The sequence below is a fragment of the Manacus candei genome, unplaced genomic scaffold (genome assembly GCF_025592945.1).
Source record: "Manacus candei isolate 608988 ecotype Guabito, Panama unplaced genomic scaffold, ASM2559294v1 h1tg000014l, whole genome shotgun sequence".
Taxonomy (NCBI): domain Eukaryota; kingdom Metazoa; phylum Chordata; class Aves; order Passeriformes; family Pipridae; genus Manacus; species Manacus candei.
This window is the reverse complement of record NW_026138062.1, coordinates 35,391,011-35,407,693: the sequence shown is the minus strand read 5'-3', so window position 1 is coordinate 35,407,693 and position 16,683 is coordinate 35,391,011. Positions and strand designations below refer to the sequence as shown.

Below are 16,683 nucleotides of genomic sequence, written 5' to 3'. Positions count from 1 at the left end.
AAAGAGAGCCTAGGGTGACTAGCTCTGACTTAGACCTTCAAACTTCTATAGTTAGGAGTTTCATCTAGATGCCAATGAAAACTGCAATTCGACATTGGATGATTGTGTCTGACTCCCTAAAACCTGCTCTTCATCTTATTTTTTTTAATTAATTTTAAAAAGGAAAAATACTTTTTAGAGTGTAGATACTTTTTTCACTCCTGCTATATAAATAGAAACACAAATAAAAATTTTATAAGACTACTTTTCTTATTTTTTGATGAAGTGTCTCTTACAAACCAAAGCCCATATTGTAAGAAAACTTGCTAAAGTCAGAATATGCCAGAATTGAGGCCTGTAACCATAATGAAATTGCCTCATATATAGTTACTCTGATACAGGTTTTATTTACATTGTTTCATATTATTTCCCACTGGGCCTTTGTTCATTTAAAGCACAGGATAGGCTAAACCTATAATTCTATGTCTCACCTTATTTGCTACACTCTGTTTTTTATTCCACGGAGAAAGTGAGGTACTAATTACTTCTGGGCTTTTCTGTGGTTCTGCCACTGCAAAGCAGGTGTTACAAATTTTGTAGTTGTTATTGACTTTCATCTTTTCAATTAATGCTTAATGTCTGTTAACAAACTGAAACAGAGAAAGTCAAAGGCACCCAAACTCCTTCTCCTACCAGAGTGGGATGCTGCCTTCTTGACTGTGGAAGTATCTAATGGCTACATCTATGAGCTGGTGATCTTAAGTTCACTCTGTATTCATTGGAGAAAAATGATCAAGGGAGGTGTTTAAAAGAAATCAGACTAATTACACCGTAACAGAGCCTTTCTCCTACCCCTCTGCCCCCCTTCCGCCCCTCTAGAGAAAGTTCTGAGGTGACTCCCTCAGAAGCAGATGTTTGCTGTGGTCAGATGAATCTCACTAATAGAGCCTGACTTTTCAAAGATAACCTTTCAGAGTATCTTCTGTATTCTATGACTAATTCCCATTGACTTCTGTTAAAGAGGGGAGATGTTATGTTTGGATTTCTTTGTTAAGTAATGTAACAAAGCAAGGATCTTGTGTGCGGGAACCTTTTGTTCTGTACAACTTGACTTTATCCCCAAAGCTTTAAGTGGTGAATTAATAACTGCTGTTTATAAGCTGTTATTACTTCTGACGTCAAAGCTACAGCTTTTTCATTTGATATAGTTTGCATGTGCATGCTTACTGTTGCACAGTAGGTAACTTTCTCTACAGTAAATCGTGACATTAATGACACTTGCAGTAGTACAGTAAGCTGGGGATACATGGCCAGCTTCTAAAGGTGTTAAGGCCATATGTTATAAAATTATGACAATTTATATTTAATCCCATGTATTTTAGATTACTTACCTAAAAACAGAGTTTTTAAAAGATGTTGAGGTTGCAAAGTTGAACATTAAAAACTTAGAAAATACTAGTAGAGTTGGTTTTGCAGCTCTTAACATGCATCTTAATTCAGAATCATAATTCAGCTCAGTGGTGTGTAAGTATTATAAAACAATCTTAATTACGTAAACATATTCTGTTTTCCATAGTGCAGACTTATTTTCTCCCCAATATTAATTTAAGGTAAATTAGTGATATTTTAACATAATTATAAACAGGACTAACATAAGTGGTGAGCAAGCCTGAGTCTTGTTTATTTAATTTTGTTGCATTCTACATTTCACATGACTGTTGACTGTGCAAAGAGGGGGCATTACTACTTCTGCCAAAGCTTTACGACTGGGAAAATTCAACTGGAGAGAAGAAATAAGCTTTTACCAAGCTCAGCTTATAGCCTAGTAGATAAAACAATCTCCATAAAGGTGGTAGAAGAGGCAATTGAATCTCCATCTCAAACTTCTTGGCAAAGAGTTCTTAAGCTTTTTCAGAAGGTAGAAACCCCATCATTACCTCCTCTTTCAAGAGTTGCATCTGAAAGGCATAATAAGCCATATTTGTGATTTCTCCCTCCTTAAGTTAATTTTAAAATAAGATCAGAGATTTTTGTTCTCAGGAGAGATGGAGATATGGAAGCTCCTCTCTACCTCTGAGTAATTTATGGGAAGAGCAAAGCTGAGTATCCCTCTCCAGGTTTCTATGTCTACAGGCTGAGCATGGTGACATAAGTCACTGTGCTACTCATATGACAGATATTTCAGATTCTGTTCTACGTTTAATTTTTTTCTTCACACTGTATAGGAAGTATGTGACCTAATACAGGCCTCTAGCTTCCCAGATAGATTTGGATTTTAAAATTACAGATTTTAGAGTTTAACTTCCACATACTTAAGCCCAGTCCCTTTGTCACTCTTCAAAATAGATACCAAAATACAGTGGTATCAGTATTGCATGCACATTGACTTTTAGATTATTCTGAATTATCTGAAATCTGAAAATTGTGGGTCTTCTGTATTTTATTTTTCATATATTCTCTCAATTCAGAAATAACCTTTTTAAAATGTAATGTAACAAAATGGTCCAGTGTTGAACACACATGCACACACCTCTTCCTGGATGGAATTTCTAATATTTGGAAGAATTTCCATAGCATTTATGTTTTCATATTCAGTAACAAAAATGTTAGTATATTAGAAAGAGTTTGAAGTGTGGTGATGTCTCCAACCATCAGGATTTAATTTTCTGTACCCAGTTATTTCATATTTTAATTGTAGACCAGGAAGCAACAAGGAAAGGGTACTAAAACTTTATTGAATTTCTTTGTAGCTGCTGGAACATCTAGCTCTCTGGACTAGATAAGTTATTTGACCAATTCAAAATGTTGGGTTTTGAGCAAAATAAGGAAGTGATCCTGCACCTAATTTGATATTAAAATATAGTAGTTTTTCATAATGTATCACTTATTTATATATTTTTTAATTTGAATATACAATTCCTATTGTCTAAAGCTGTAGAAACTTTGTGAATGAAAATTATGACACTATACTCTGGTATTTTGATGACAAAACAGGTATCCAGCTTGCAAACAGAATTAAGATAGCTGAGTACTGTTGTCTTTACAAAGCATTTTTAAAGCAATAAAAAAAAGCCATAGGTTTTGACAATGTAGTGCATATACTATCAGTGATGTTTATTGAAGTCTGTGTCAACAACTTTAGGATACAGGCTTGCCGTTGTCATGCAATCTTTTGCTCTATTCCCTGGGTGTTATCACAGCTGAACCAGGACAAAGAGGGAAATAATTGGGGTAGAAAGTGAAGTGTTAGAAATCACTTCTTGTTGAATCAGAGAGAGGTAGAAACCTCTTTTATGACTGATTTACACTTCACTTCTTGCTTTACTGGGATTTATACAAATATATATATAGAGAGAGTACTGTATTAATTTCAGAAATTGTGGGGATGTATGGCAATTGCAGTTGAAATCTGTACAGTGTTCCATCAGTGCGTAGCTGGAAGAGCGTGTATATTCCCTGCCCAGGGGCGGGCATAGCTAACCCCACCAGCACCTCAGTTGTGGTCACAGGGTAGAGCTTTCCACACTGTCATGTTTCATCCATACTGAGAACCAATCCAGGCACCATTCTACAACCTCATCACACAGCAACTCTGAGATCTTGTTCGGACCTTTTGGAACAGATCTGTAACTTGTATGCAGGGGATTCACAATGTTCAATTACACTTCTGATTAATGGAAGTGGGTTACTCTCTGTTGGCTAAAGAGACAACCTTCAGACATGGTTATTCCTGTATTTACATACATGCCACTGTCATAGGGAATATACAGTTAGATTCTAAAGGGTATATGGTCTCCCTCTGCTCTCTTAGCAAACAGGTAGTGTTAGTAGTTGCCCACTTGAAAATGCAAACTCCTCTTCTGCTTATGTGGGTAATGTCTTGTGTAACAGTTTTAGAACTGAGAGGGACAGAGTGTGTATACAAGCAGTAACTGTCATCAACAGGCCTAATTGACTCAAATATTGCACAAGGTTTTTTTTATTCTGTAACTGAGTAGTCCTTAAGATTAAATGGGACTGCACATACAGAATACAAATTGATACTTGCTGTTTTCATTTTCAGTTGAAAAGATAAAGCAACTTTCATAGCCTGGGTGGGATGGATGCATTCTATAGTTGGATTTGAACAAGAGAATAGCTGAAATATCATGTTCTATTTTGCAAAAGATGTCTGAAAAAGAATTTGGTTAAGAGTACAAGTTAGAAGTGATATAGGGAAATAGTTTTTCTGCTCTGTTTCATATGTTCTGACCTAAATTTTAAGCGACATTGATATAACACATGAAAACACCTGAAAAGGAAGTTGCATTTACTGCAAAATAGATATTGGACACTCTCAGCAGTCAGAGATGTAGAGTTGGCTTCTGGAAGCAAAAGTCAGAAAGAGAATTGCTGACACCACCACAACCATTAACAGCAACATACGTTTTATGCCACCAGATCATGCTAAGTATTTCCAGTTTATGGGGGAGAGACAGTATCTTCTCACATTAATATAATTTTGACGGGTTTGTGGGGTAGAATGTGTAGTTCAGCAGTGACACAGATTTTATCCCACTTCCTCTAATTTTTTTTTTTTTTTTTTTTTTTGCTTACAGGTTTTTTCAGATTATTTGAGGGTAGCAGTGATCTGAAGCGTTATTCTCATGTAGTAGTATTTTCAAGTGGCTAAACAGTTCTCAAAGATGAAAGTTTTGTGTATGAAACAGTGTTACTTTTGTGCCCATATATAGTTTAGATGACCATGGTGTTGCAGAGGTTGTCTGTGTCTTACAAACATAGTGATGTGTATCCAATACTGTGGAGTTCATATATATTTTAAATTCACATACACAGTGTAATTGCTTTACCATTTTAAGCATAAAAGGCTGTCAGCAGCTGGAGTTTGTGAAAATACACAATGCAAGAGAAATGGTCTTGGAAATTAATAAATCAAATTTCAAAGATTTTAGTTTATAAGCATATTTCTCAGGATTTCCAAACAATAGATAAATACTTGAATAGTCATTTTCTCCCCTAGGGATTTTGGTACATTTTTTAAAAAATAAAAAAACCAGCACAATAAAACAAACAAAAAAAAGAATCTGTAAGGCATTAACTTGGAGACTGAAGGTTTTAAAGTTAGCACTTGGAGCACATTTGAAAGATGTGGTTTGACACAATGAACTTTTGGGTGTAGGCCATGAATGCAGATGGCTGTCCTTTTACAGATTTTGAGAGACTCTGTCCCTGTTGTTTACCACAGTCTCCAACACTAATGTTTAATAAGATTCTTACCTCCTACTTGAAAGATCAGGAGAAAGGAGGCAATCTGCTGCTTTGTAAAGACTCAGAAATATCAGGGCAACTTCCTTTCAACTGATGTTAGTGCTCAGTGGTATATATTACACATGTAATTTTATCTATATCTACAGATTTTATATGTGTAGTATCTGAATGGTCTGTATATAATACATACTTTCGCTTATTTAGGACTCAGTAAACCTACAGCTGTCTTACTTTTAAATGAACATAAACATCTTTTAATTTTTTTTTTCAAAACGAAGGAATTTCAAAGTAAGGTACATTGCCTTGCATTTTCTGTGGATCAAGAGCACATATACAGATAGCCACTGCAATTCAGGCAGTAACTTGTTAGATTGTTGTAACTTGAGGGTATGTCTGAGCCCTTAATTCTTGTCAAATTAGGGTTGATACCACTGAGTTTAGCCACTCTATGTAAAGGTAGTGGGCAAACAGTTTTTATAATAGGTGAGTACTCCTTTCCTCTCTCGAGGGGAATACCCATATTTCAAGAATTAACAACTTTTTAACTTTTGCATCTTATTTTCAGTCCTGATTGTAACAGATGGCACTCTGTCTGATGTTACCATATTATCACTTTCCTAAGTGCAGTTTGGATTAGCTTTTTTTTTTTTTTTAATAAACGCTCTTTGGGTTAGTGTTGACTTTATGTGTTAAGAAAGAAACCCAAACATATTATTCCACACTTTATCCTCCCCAACTTTAGTAATTATTATATTATTGTTTCTTGTATCCATAGAAGAAACATATAATGTTGCAAGTTCTGTTTTCACATGGATGATCTACCACAAAAAGGTTTCTTTTAGGCTTGCTGATTCCAGTAGTGACTGTAACTAATCATAGTTCTGAGAAAAAAGTCTGATAAAATAAATATGAAATAAGTGATAAAGGAAGTCTTTACATTTTGCCCTGTCTCTTGTTATTTGGTATAACAGGCTGAAAATTCAACTGTTCTGTTTACTGGCAGAAGTTACAGTGATACAGCTGGGACTCGTGTTCTGTATTAGCTGAGTTACTGCTATTTAACCATCTTGGATTAAGAGAAACTTTAGTTGCTTTTAAGAACCACATCTTTGCATATACTGCCATTGCAATGTAATATTGGTTAATTAAGGGGAAAACGTGTATTCAGACTTACTGCTCAAAATTATGCAGGAGACAGCTTGATATTTTGGGTAATTCTTCTTTAGCACTATCACATTTCCAGAATATGTTGGAACATATGTATAATATGTACATGCTTTCCAGAATCATAAAACAGTGTCCACCTCCTCCCTCCTTTCTGAATGCATCGCATCCAATTCACAAAGTGTTTAATTGCATATTTAAATTTAATCATGTAATCATTTAATAGATGTAAGTACAAGGTTAAGTTTAAAATGCAGCTCCTTGCTGTACTGAAGTGGGACCATTAAGTCTGTGAAAAGAAAGACAGAGTTTATGAAAATGCAAACATGTCTGAGTAACACTAAAAGCAGAGTTCAGCAATGCCCAACGGGCCACTTCTACAACAGCAATTCACTTCTGAAATGTTGGTCTCTGCAGGGAAGATCACTATCATTATAATTAGAGCTAGACTACAATGGACTGCTCACAGTAGCTATTCCAAAAAGTTCTTTGAAGGTGAAGATGAGTGGTAGGCATTCTCAGGAAGAGAAAATTGCTTGCTCAAGTAAAAAGGAAAAAAAATCAACCAAATTAAACAAAAATAACTAGATGGCTAAAATAAATTTAAAATTTAACCATCCTTATTTAAAATAAAATCACTGTATTTCCAGCTTGGATATTGCTGGTGGGCATTAAAGAAATATATAATTTATATTTTCATAGAATAGGTAATATGTAATTATACTTGAAAATAGATACATATTGTGAGCAAATGAAGAGAGACAAAAATATAGCAGCTTCACCTCCAGTACTCTTGTTCTGTTTTTGCTTTCAAAACTGACAGTTCTTTTTTCTGGAAATTATGAGGACCTAATTACTAAGAACTGTTTAGCCCTCTTAGGTACATTGATACAAATAGGTATATGGGTATGAAAAATATTTGAAGATGTTCTGATCAGTTTTTTTAATTGTCTGGTTTTTAAATACTTGTCCAGGCTGTCTAAAGATGCGATCAGGCACTTGGCTAAAATTGAAAACCTGATACCAAAAGCACAATCCTTGATCTTCACACCTAAGCCAGCACACATTGCTGTATTGAAAGGTTTTTATATAGATTTACTGCTTTTCACAGATATCCCTAGACTTTGCATACCATGTAGAAGTTGCTGCAGTCTGCTAAAACTATAAACTTCAAACTACAGCTGCAAGAATCCTAGAAACAGAGGGGAATCTCTGTGGAAGATTGAGATGCTCCTGCCAAGAGCATTCAAGTTATGACAAAAAGATTATGACACTGGTTGCTTTTTCTTTAAAATTAACAGTGAAGATCTGGAAAACAGGTCGTAGAACTTAGCTCTGTGAGTAAATAGGAATTATAGAAGTACATGAAGAGAAAGATAGGTAATAATTATGTGAGAGGAGAAGTACCTGTGCCAGCGATAGTCAACCTCACAATTATAAAAGTGTGTCCTGATGTTCAGAGGGAGCCCTCCTGTGTTTCAGTTTGTGCCTCATTGCCTCTGGTCTGCTGAAAAGAGTCTAGCACTGTCCTCTTTGCACATTCCCTTCAAACATTTATACAAATTGATGAGGTTCCCCTGAGTCTTCTCTTATCCAGTCTGAGCTGTCCCAGCTCTCTCAAACTTGGATCACAGGACAGAGAGGCTTCAGTTCCTCAGTCATTTGTGGCCCTCCATTGCACTTTCTCCAGTTGCTCCACTCTGTCCAATTTGGCAAGTTAAAAGGATATAAAAAATATCTGCTATAAATTTGTTCTTCACACTTTTGATGTGACAGTGGAACATAATAGTACATATCACAGGTGTTTGGAAATATTCAAGTGGATGTAAATGCAGTAACACTTGTTTCTCTCCATGTTGAAATTAGGAATTTATCAGCTAAACATTCTTTTGTATAACAGCCTTGATCTGACTTCTCCACTTTTTTTATATTTCCCCAGGTACCAGCAACTATATGATACTATAAGCCACAGAAACTGTTTTTATTTAATATGTTTGGGGGTGGGGGTTTCAATTTCTGGATTCTTTATTTCTTAGAAGTTAACGTTTTCTTTGGAGTTCAGTGATCTAAAGACTACTATTAGATTAGTTAGAATTAAGTTGATTTTCAAAATGCCTAACTTTTGTCAATCTAAGCATTATAATGAAGCAGTATGGTATTGCAAATGCTTTGGTGCTGATGTTTGATGTGTGTGGAGGAAATACCATAATTATTTCAGAAAATTATTCCTAAGTAATAAAATTCCATTGATTGCACTAAGCAAGCTAGTAAGTTCTCTCCTGTTATTATTAAATTGCAGTCAAGATATCAAATAATTGTATGTGTGTACAATTTGATTAGAGGTTTTAATATACTCTGGCAGACATTTATATCACAATTTAAACTTGCGACTGCATGGACCGTTTTTTAGAAAATTATAGTCTTTAGGTTTTAACCAAATATCTTCTGTGGTAAATAGACACATTTAACTTACTCTTTTAAGTTAGTAAAATGTAGCTTGTGGTTTCTTAAAAATTTGCTGTCAGAATACTCAATGTTTTATTGCTTTTTCTCATATTATTGAATTTATGTGGACTTCAAAGTAGATTGAAATAGATGGGCTATCAAAATTCATAAGTCATTTAAAAGAATTTAATTTTAAAATACTACTCATAATTTAAGATAGTTTCAGTAGTGGTAGTTAAAGTTTTGATCCTTTTAGAATGAATATTTTTCACCTAAAGGTAACAATGTTTGTCAAAGCTAGAAACATTGCTTAAGTCCTTACTGAAGTCAATGTGTTGAATGTTGACTAGAGGTATTATCTAGTGTTAAAAAAATATCACTGAAGAAAAAAAAGTTAGCAGAGTTGAAATCCTACGTTTGATCCTATAAATGACCATGGTGTCAACCAAGCAGAATGTTAACTTTGATAGCATTTGAACTTCTGTGGGTGTCTCAGTTCCCAGAAAGTTTCTTTAAGGGAAGTTCATGTATTTGTGACTCCCTCTAGTGGATCTCTTTCTCAACTCTACAGTAGGAAATGTTCTCCATATTAAATTGATGTGGCATTAAATATTCAAACGTCCTGGTTTTTGTGGTGTGGATCTGATTCCATTCTCATGGACAGTCTGAATGTGTTTATGTTTATCTCCACTCATTATCACATATTTTGCAATATATTTTTAAAAGATTTTTTTCATAATTTGATTACTGATAATTGTATTCATTTATATGTGCAACTAATGATGATACATTAGCAGATGGAACATTCTGGTTTTTTCTGTGCTATAAACCTCTTCTATTTCTCAGACTTTCATTTACATGGTTATATTCCTGAAATGTTTGCAGTTCACCTTGATTGCTATTTAATTATATTTCAGGTACCACCAGGGTAAATCTTGTGAAGATCCCTTCAACTGCTTCCAGTCCCCGAGACACTGCTCTGGCAGCTGTTATATGCAGTGCACTTGCAACAGTGCTCTTGGCTCTCCTCATTCTTTGTGTTATCTATTGTAAGAGGCAGTTTATGGAGAAGAAACCAAGCTGTGAGTTTCCAGTTATTACTGTTCTTTATAATATTTATATAGTGGTGTTAGTTTGGCAGATCTCTCTGTAGGTAAATAAATGAAATGTCTGCATCATTCAAGCAAGTTTAGCATTGAGATGATCAAGGTAGCAGAAGCCTAAGACTCCATCCAAGTTTGCCAGCTCAGTGTGGATGTTCCAGCTTCTACTGATAAAATGCTGTGTAGATACCCAGAAATAGTCTAATTGCATCAATTCTGTGCCACACTCTGCTAGGTGCTGCACAGGATCTATGCATCACATGCTATTGTGAAACATAGATTAGGTCATTGAGATAATGGATGTGGCCAGTGTACATGAGAGATTTGTCACTAACAGTTTGGGTTTTATGGGCATATTCAAGATGAATTAAATGCCTAAGACAGTTAAATTAGTAAACTTGTAAACTTTTTTTAAACCCATAAAGCTCATCAATGTAATTTGTTTTTAATACACATTTTTCTACCACTTACTTTAAATTAAGAAAAAGTCAAAAGCACTCTAGTTCCCCTTTATAATTTAAAAAAACTTGTATTAAAATATGTTTATAGCATCTAATGAGCCCTGAATGCCAAACAAGGATATTATCTAGGAAGGATTGGTGTTATCACTGCTTACAGCACAAGCAAAAATAAAAAGATCGAGAGAGGTATTTGTAAGAATTGTTCCTAACCTAGAAGATGCTTTAGAGTTTTGTGAAATTCAGACATAATGAATTCAAACTTCAGTTAGTGAAGTGTAGTAACTCGTTTGCCTTGGCCTACAATTATAGTGATTAAAGGAATTCTACTGTTAATATAAAGCTCTTTAAGATAACATAAACAAAATCTCAGTGGCTGAAAGCTGAGTGTGGAAAGTTTCAGATGGGAATCGCTGAGAATCATTAGGCACTGAAAAACTGTAACACTGAATGAGATATACTCTCAAATCATCAAAATGAGAGCAGATGTCTTCCTAGAAGAGGCTGTAGTTGAACCAGGTGTTCTAGGGTTTGTTGCAAGATCTGTGGCTTGTGTTATGTGAAACCACACGATCATTGTGGATCTTTCCGTTGCAAAATGTATAGACATACGTTATAGCATGACATTTAAGCATTCTATGAAGATAGAAGGCTCTGAGCAGGAAGAAAGATAACACTTACTGATATGGATTTTTATTCTCTTTGTTCAAAGGGTCTCTGAGATCCCAAGACATTCACTACAATGGCTCTGAATTATCATGTTTTGATAGACCACGGCTAAATGACTATGACCACAGAACATGTTGCCAGTGCCAAAGAAGCACATCACAGACATGTGGTATGTTAGGTCTACTAAAAGGTGACTTTATTTATCTAATACTTAAGTTGTGACATTTAACTTTAACTACAGAGTCAAACTACCCTTTGTCCTAGGCTAATTTCCCAATAAGCAGATAGGATTTTTAAGTAGCTATTTGGGGTTTTTTTGTTGTTGTTTTTTCCTGTTTTCATTCCAGTGACTTCACTTAAAAAAAAACTTTAAATACCTACATCATTTCTTTCTGATAAAAATAGCACTGCATCTGGCTTTGAGACTTAAATTAGTATGAAGGATTTACCAGCCAGTATCTAAGAATGTGATATGAATGTTAAAGACATTAACAACCTCAACAATTAAAGTCATTGCCATTTTGTGAAGTCGTATCAAAACAGATGCAGTTGTGACATTAAGAAATACATAATTTAACAGAAGAGCACAGGCTTAAATATCATCCTAATAGGTTAACTCAGAATGCTTTCTCTCAAGTGTATTCAGTTGAAAAGCAAATTAATTAAAAAATTAGATATTCATGACTGGCATCTGTATTACTCCTGAAGGAAGGACAGGGCTTTCTTTTATAAGTAATTCAATTTTAAAGGAATAGAGAACCCATTCCTTGCAGTAAGAAATCTTTCCTCAATCCATGTATTATAATGTAACTGGCAAACTAATGCTCAAGTTTGAAAGAGAACAGAAACTAAGTTTATACAGAGCTTTAACAGTTTTAACATTTTCATTCCTTAGGACCAGTTCACTTGATTCCATCCCTGTGCTGTGATGAAACCTGTAGCATGGGTCACAGCTGTGCTTTCCACTCACAGACCACACTTAATGAAAGGTAACTTAGTTTTACAAATGTCTATTAAACATTAAGTATTGTTTTATGCAGTTAAATTGATATTTATACAGATACAATGGCTGTTTGAAGTGGAATGGGGGATTTTGATGAACTGTAGCCATATCACCCCATGTTGTGCAAGAACAGGTTTATAGTATTACTTTGCAAATGCTGACTTGATACATGGGTTTCTGCAAAGAAGTGACTTCTCTCATGAGCACATAGTCTTCCTTTTACTCTCTGGTACCTTAGAGGCTTTGGTGACCCTCTCTTCTGCTATTGATTAGTAAGATGCTGCATAGACTCATGAATCTGGTGGTATTGACAATTCAGAAGTGTCATGAAGATTTTTTTTTTTTTAATTTAGGAACTCTTTAGACTTTCACATTTGAAATATCTATTATTTCTGAATTTCTAGCAGATTATAATTTTCTCCTGATCCGCTGAATATAAATACAGTAGTAGTTATTTCTACAGCAGTACCGTGAGCTAAATACATAAAATTTATGGTGTCCTTCAGAGTTTCCTTCCTTTCAGAGTTACAGATTTTAACACAGGATGTATTTATTTCTTTTAGCTAGAATAATTTTCCATATAGGGTTAAATTGGTCTTCAGCTGTTTTGTTCTAATGGCCACATGTAACTGAAAATGTAGAGGCAGCTTCTTCATAAGTATTGTTTATGTAAGGTGACCTAGTGACCTAAGTATAAGATACAAAATATCTAAATTTTCTATAACAATTTGTTTAAATACTGACAAGCTTGAGTCATCCTTGTATACCACCAAGGCTGACAAATTGATAGCCTTGTACACAAAGTTGTGTACTTTTTGAGGAATCTTTTGGTTAAGGCTTTAAAAATAACTGTAATATCCATGTAATTTGGACATCAAAGATCCTGTGGTTCCTTCCAGTAGAAATGGAGTTTATGCCAATTTCCTTTGCCAGAATAATGTATTTCCTTCAATTGTGGGGCAGTGTCCTGACTTTTGGCCTCCTTTCTGACAATACTTTGTGTGCATATTAAAGCTATTAAAGCATCATGTTTTGGAAATGAGTAAGGCTACTTAAAATCTGTTATAGGCATGTTCATGTGGGATGAGTTTTGTCACACAAATTATTACTGCATATCAGTCTTAATATAGCCTTTACATTTTTATAAATCCGTTGGCAATGTTTGGAAATAAAACATATGTATAACTTTTTGGGTTTGGTAATACTTCTTTTGGCATACATATAATGAAAAACACCACTGGACTTTCAACAGAGTTTGGCAGATGTCAGTATTATCATGCACTTTAAATACACTTGAGGTAGATAATATTGAGTTTCTACTTGTACTTTCTTCCATTTTCCATAAAATAAAAATAATATTTGCCCTTCTTTAATTTTATGTCCTTTCCACAGGAAAAAGAACAGGAGAAAAACTTTTCACATTTTGAAGCCTAGACAGAACAAACTGAAAAATCTAAAATGAATGCATATTCAAGTTTAAAGCAAACACAAAGTTTCAAGCAGTCTCGTTGTCTGTTCCCATCTCCCACTTTACTTCTTCTGTTAGATATTTGTCTAGCCTGGGTTTTTTTGGGGAAAAAAAAAGGAACAAAAAAAAAACAAAACCAAAAAACCCCTAGTGTTGAAGATTCTAGATTCTACCCAATCATCTTTCTTGATGTACTTAAACCTGTTATATCTTGTCTTAGTACCCCACCTCCCCATGCATTGAAAAACAAAAAAATTCCTTCTTCTTTGCAACAGTGTTTGTATCTGAACACTGCTATGATATTTTTTGGTCATATTTCTGCCTGTAAACAACCCAGATGTAGAACCTGTTTTCTGGAACCCTGGATTCACTGTCTGAAGTGCTCTGGGCATGATGTTTACCTTTAGTAGTGTTCACCAGAGCTTTTGTCATTTCCAGACAAGGCACAAACTGTATTCCTTTTCAAATGGATGAATGTCTCTAGAGTATTAATGCAACCCTGTTAAACCTTCCTGAAATAACGGCAATTACTAATGATAATAATTACAATACTGACAATATTTTCTGGAATGCTTTGTAAACCATGTGTCTGTTCTTCCACAGAGCTGCTGATTCTGTTGGAGAAATGATTCCTGCTTTCCTTGGTTCTCTTCCACCCTCTGCCTGTGGAGACATTCCAGATGCTTGGCCTCTTATGCAAAACTCAGCTTGTTGTGACAGTATTTCTATCTGTGAATCATATTCAGAACTGGCTGGAGGATCTGCAAAATCCTGCAGCCCTGAGACTGAAAATGCAGCCACTGTTGAGTTGGATAATAACCAGGAAATAAGTGAAGTACTTATTTCAGCTAAGTCTCTTGATGGAAATGTTGCAAAGTCCTTTGAAATCTCCAAACACAGCACATGCATAGAAGTTTCATCACTTCAGAACTTGGTGACTGCTGAAACCCAGCCAAAGACAAAGTGTAATGGAACAACAAATGACTCTACAGATTGATAAAGAGGTAAAAAACATAACTTCAAAGGAGTGAGAATGAGTGCTTCAGGCGTGTAGAGCTAGATAAAAATAGAATTGTAAAAAGTTGTAGGGTTATATTTCTCCATAGATTACACCTAGCTATTGCTGATATAAAGTAAGCCTCTACAAGAGATCTGGCATTTTAAAATTGTTAACTGAATTTGAAAGGTGTAATTATGCAAACCACTGTTGAAATAATATGAACCAGAATACAGGGGTAAATCAGTAAACCAGTAAGCTTTTATCAGGGGATTTTTTTCATTAAATTTCAGGGGGAAAAATGAGTTTAATAGCCATATGACCAAACTGTTATGTGAGTCTAGTCTTCGTTTATGATGGAGAGCTGAGGAATTGTCTTTGCTTGTTGTAAACAAAGCATAAAAGACATGCAAGTGTTCATCTAAAAATATTTACAAAGCCTTTCTGTGGAGTCACTACAGCAGGATTAGAAACAGAAGAGAATTTCAAATGCTTTTTAATGCCATTCATATTCGCATGTCACCAGATGAAATGTAAGTTTGTCCATAAAATACAATTTAGTCAATGAAAGCTCAGAGAAAATGCAGGTCTGAGGTCAAAATGAGAAGAGGTGATAAAATATTTGTCGCTACTATGTAACAATGGAACCATCACAAAAAGTCACTCTGCTACTGGTTCATCATTATATCTTTCTGAATATTAGCTGTGCTCTGTATCTTTAAAATGGAATTTTCTACTATTGTAAGTAAATTGGAACATCAAGTAACTAATCTGTGAAAGGATCCCAAACTATGGTATGTTGTTACTCCAGGGTTATGCAGGCTGTGGCTGGAAAGCTGAAACACCTTCCTGTGTATGTACACAGAGACAGGAACACAAGCAATTGCCATTAATATTAATAATCCACCAAAGTTAATTAAGAAAATGATGCTATCTGTAATTATGAAAACTTTGGGTCATCTGCAGAAATAAAACTGCCTTCCTTTGATCCTCTTCCATTTGGTTTGCCTGCCACCTTCTTATTGTTCCTAAACATGAAGTAGAAAGTAATTACTATTTAGCAAAAAATATGCATATTCTGAAGACATGTAAGAGCAATAGTTATTTCTTTGTAAATCACGCCTTAATTGTTTAGGTAACATTGTCAAGAGAAGGAAGGAAGTGAACAGACTGCTAAGTCAAGAACTGTTTTGCCATTAACTTCAAAGAAACTTGTATGTCACCCTGAAAATCTACTGCTGTCACTGAAAATATCAACCTTATCTGGGTTGCACATATTTTTCTCAATGTATTATTTACAATATATAGTTTTGTCTGTAACAATGCTTGGCACTGACTGCCCATGTCTTAGATAGCAATTATCATAGTTTTATTTTTGTATATGTCAAATATCATTAGGTGATATATATAGGTCATATTCTGTAGGTATGTGTAGGAAGGGACAGTGCAGATCTCGATGCTGCTAGTTCCCAGGTCTCGAGATGTCTCAAGGGACTATATATTTCCATACTAACAGGATTTAAAAAATCAAAAGTTTGTGGGTGTTTTCCCACTAAACCACGTATCAACTTCAGAGGTGTGCAATTAATATTATATAAGAGTTTTTCTAGATGAAAGGAACCATGGAATTTCGAAGTATTACTATAAAAATTAGCTTATATTTCGCCATAGTTGTTATAGTATATGAATTGTAAATTTTACTATCAATTCCTATGTGTATGGAGACATCTTTTCTAGCATCCCAAAATCCTGTATTCTTTGATGGTTTTGTACTAGCCTGTATTACTACTGAGATTTGTGTATAATTTTGAATAATCAAGGTCTTCAGGAGGGTTAAGTTTTTCTTCATTTTTATTCTTTCATAGACCTTGCTGATTCATTTTGTACAATTTCTCCATATTCAGACACTGTGGTGGATCATTTTCTCTGCATTTTTGGTGGAGAAATTTAAGTAGTGTTTGAGGGACAGAACCAGGACTTAGGCTTACCTGAGATGTATTTTCAGGCTTAATGGTAGCCAGCTGTACAACTCCAAGAAAATTATTTCATCTCAGTCTGCACCATTTTTTCCCATTTGCCTTCCATCTTTCATGTCTTGAAATATTTTGAGGGAAGGATGGCCTTTTTAG

The 16,683-nt window shown here is 34.8% G+C and overlaps 1 protein-coding gene across 3 annotated transcripts in view; it reads left to right on the top strand.

Moving 5' to 3' along the window:
- Positions 1-16,683, top strand: part of TNFRSF19 (TNF receptor superfamily member 19) — a 59,546-nt gene that overhangs the window by 40,173 nt on the left and 2,690 nt on the right. For all 3 annotated transcript variants that reach the window (XM_051780121.1, XM_051780122.1, XM_051780123.1), the window contains 4 exons: positions 9,774-9,938; positions 11,130-11,255; positions 11,982-12,075; positions 14,161-14,561. In XM_051780121.1, coding sequence (XP_051636081.1) covers positions 9,774-9,938; positions 11,130-11,255; positions 11,982-12,075; positions 14,161-14,554 — 779 coding nt within the window. In that variant the 3' untranslated portion in view covers positions 14,555-14,561. The remainder of the gene's footprint in view (positions 1-9,773; positions 9,939-11,129; positions 11,256-11,981; positions 12,076-14,160; positions 14,562-16,683) is intronic.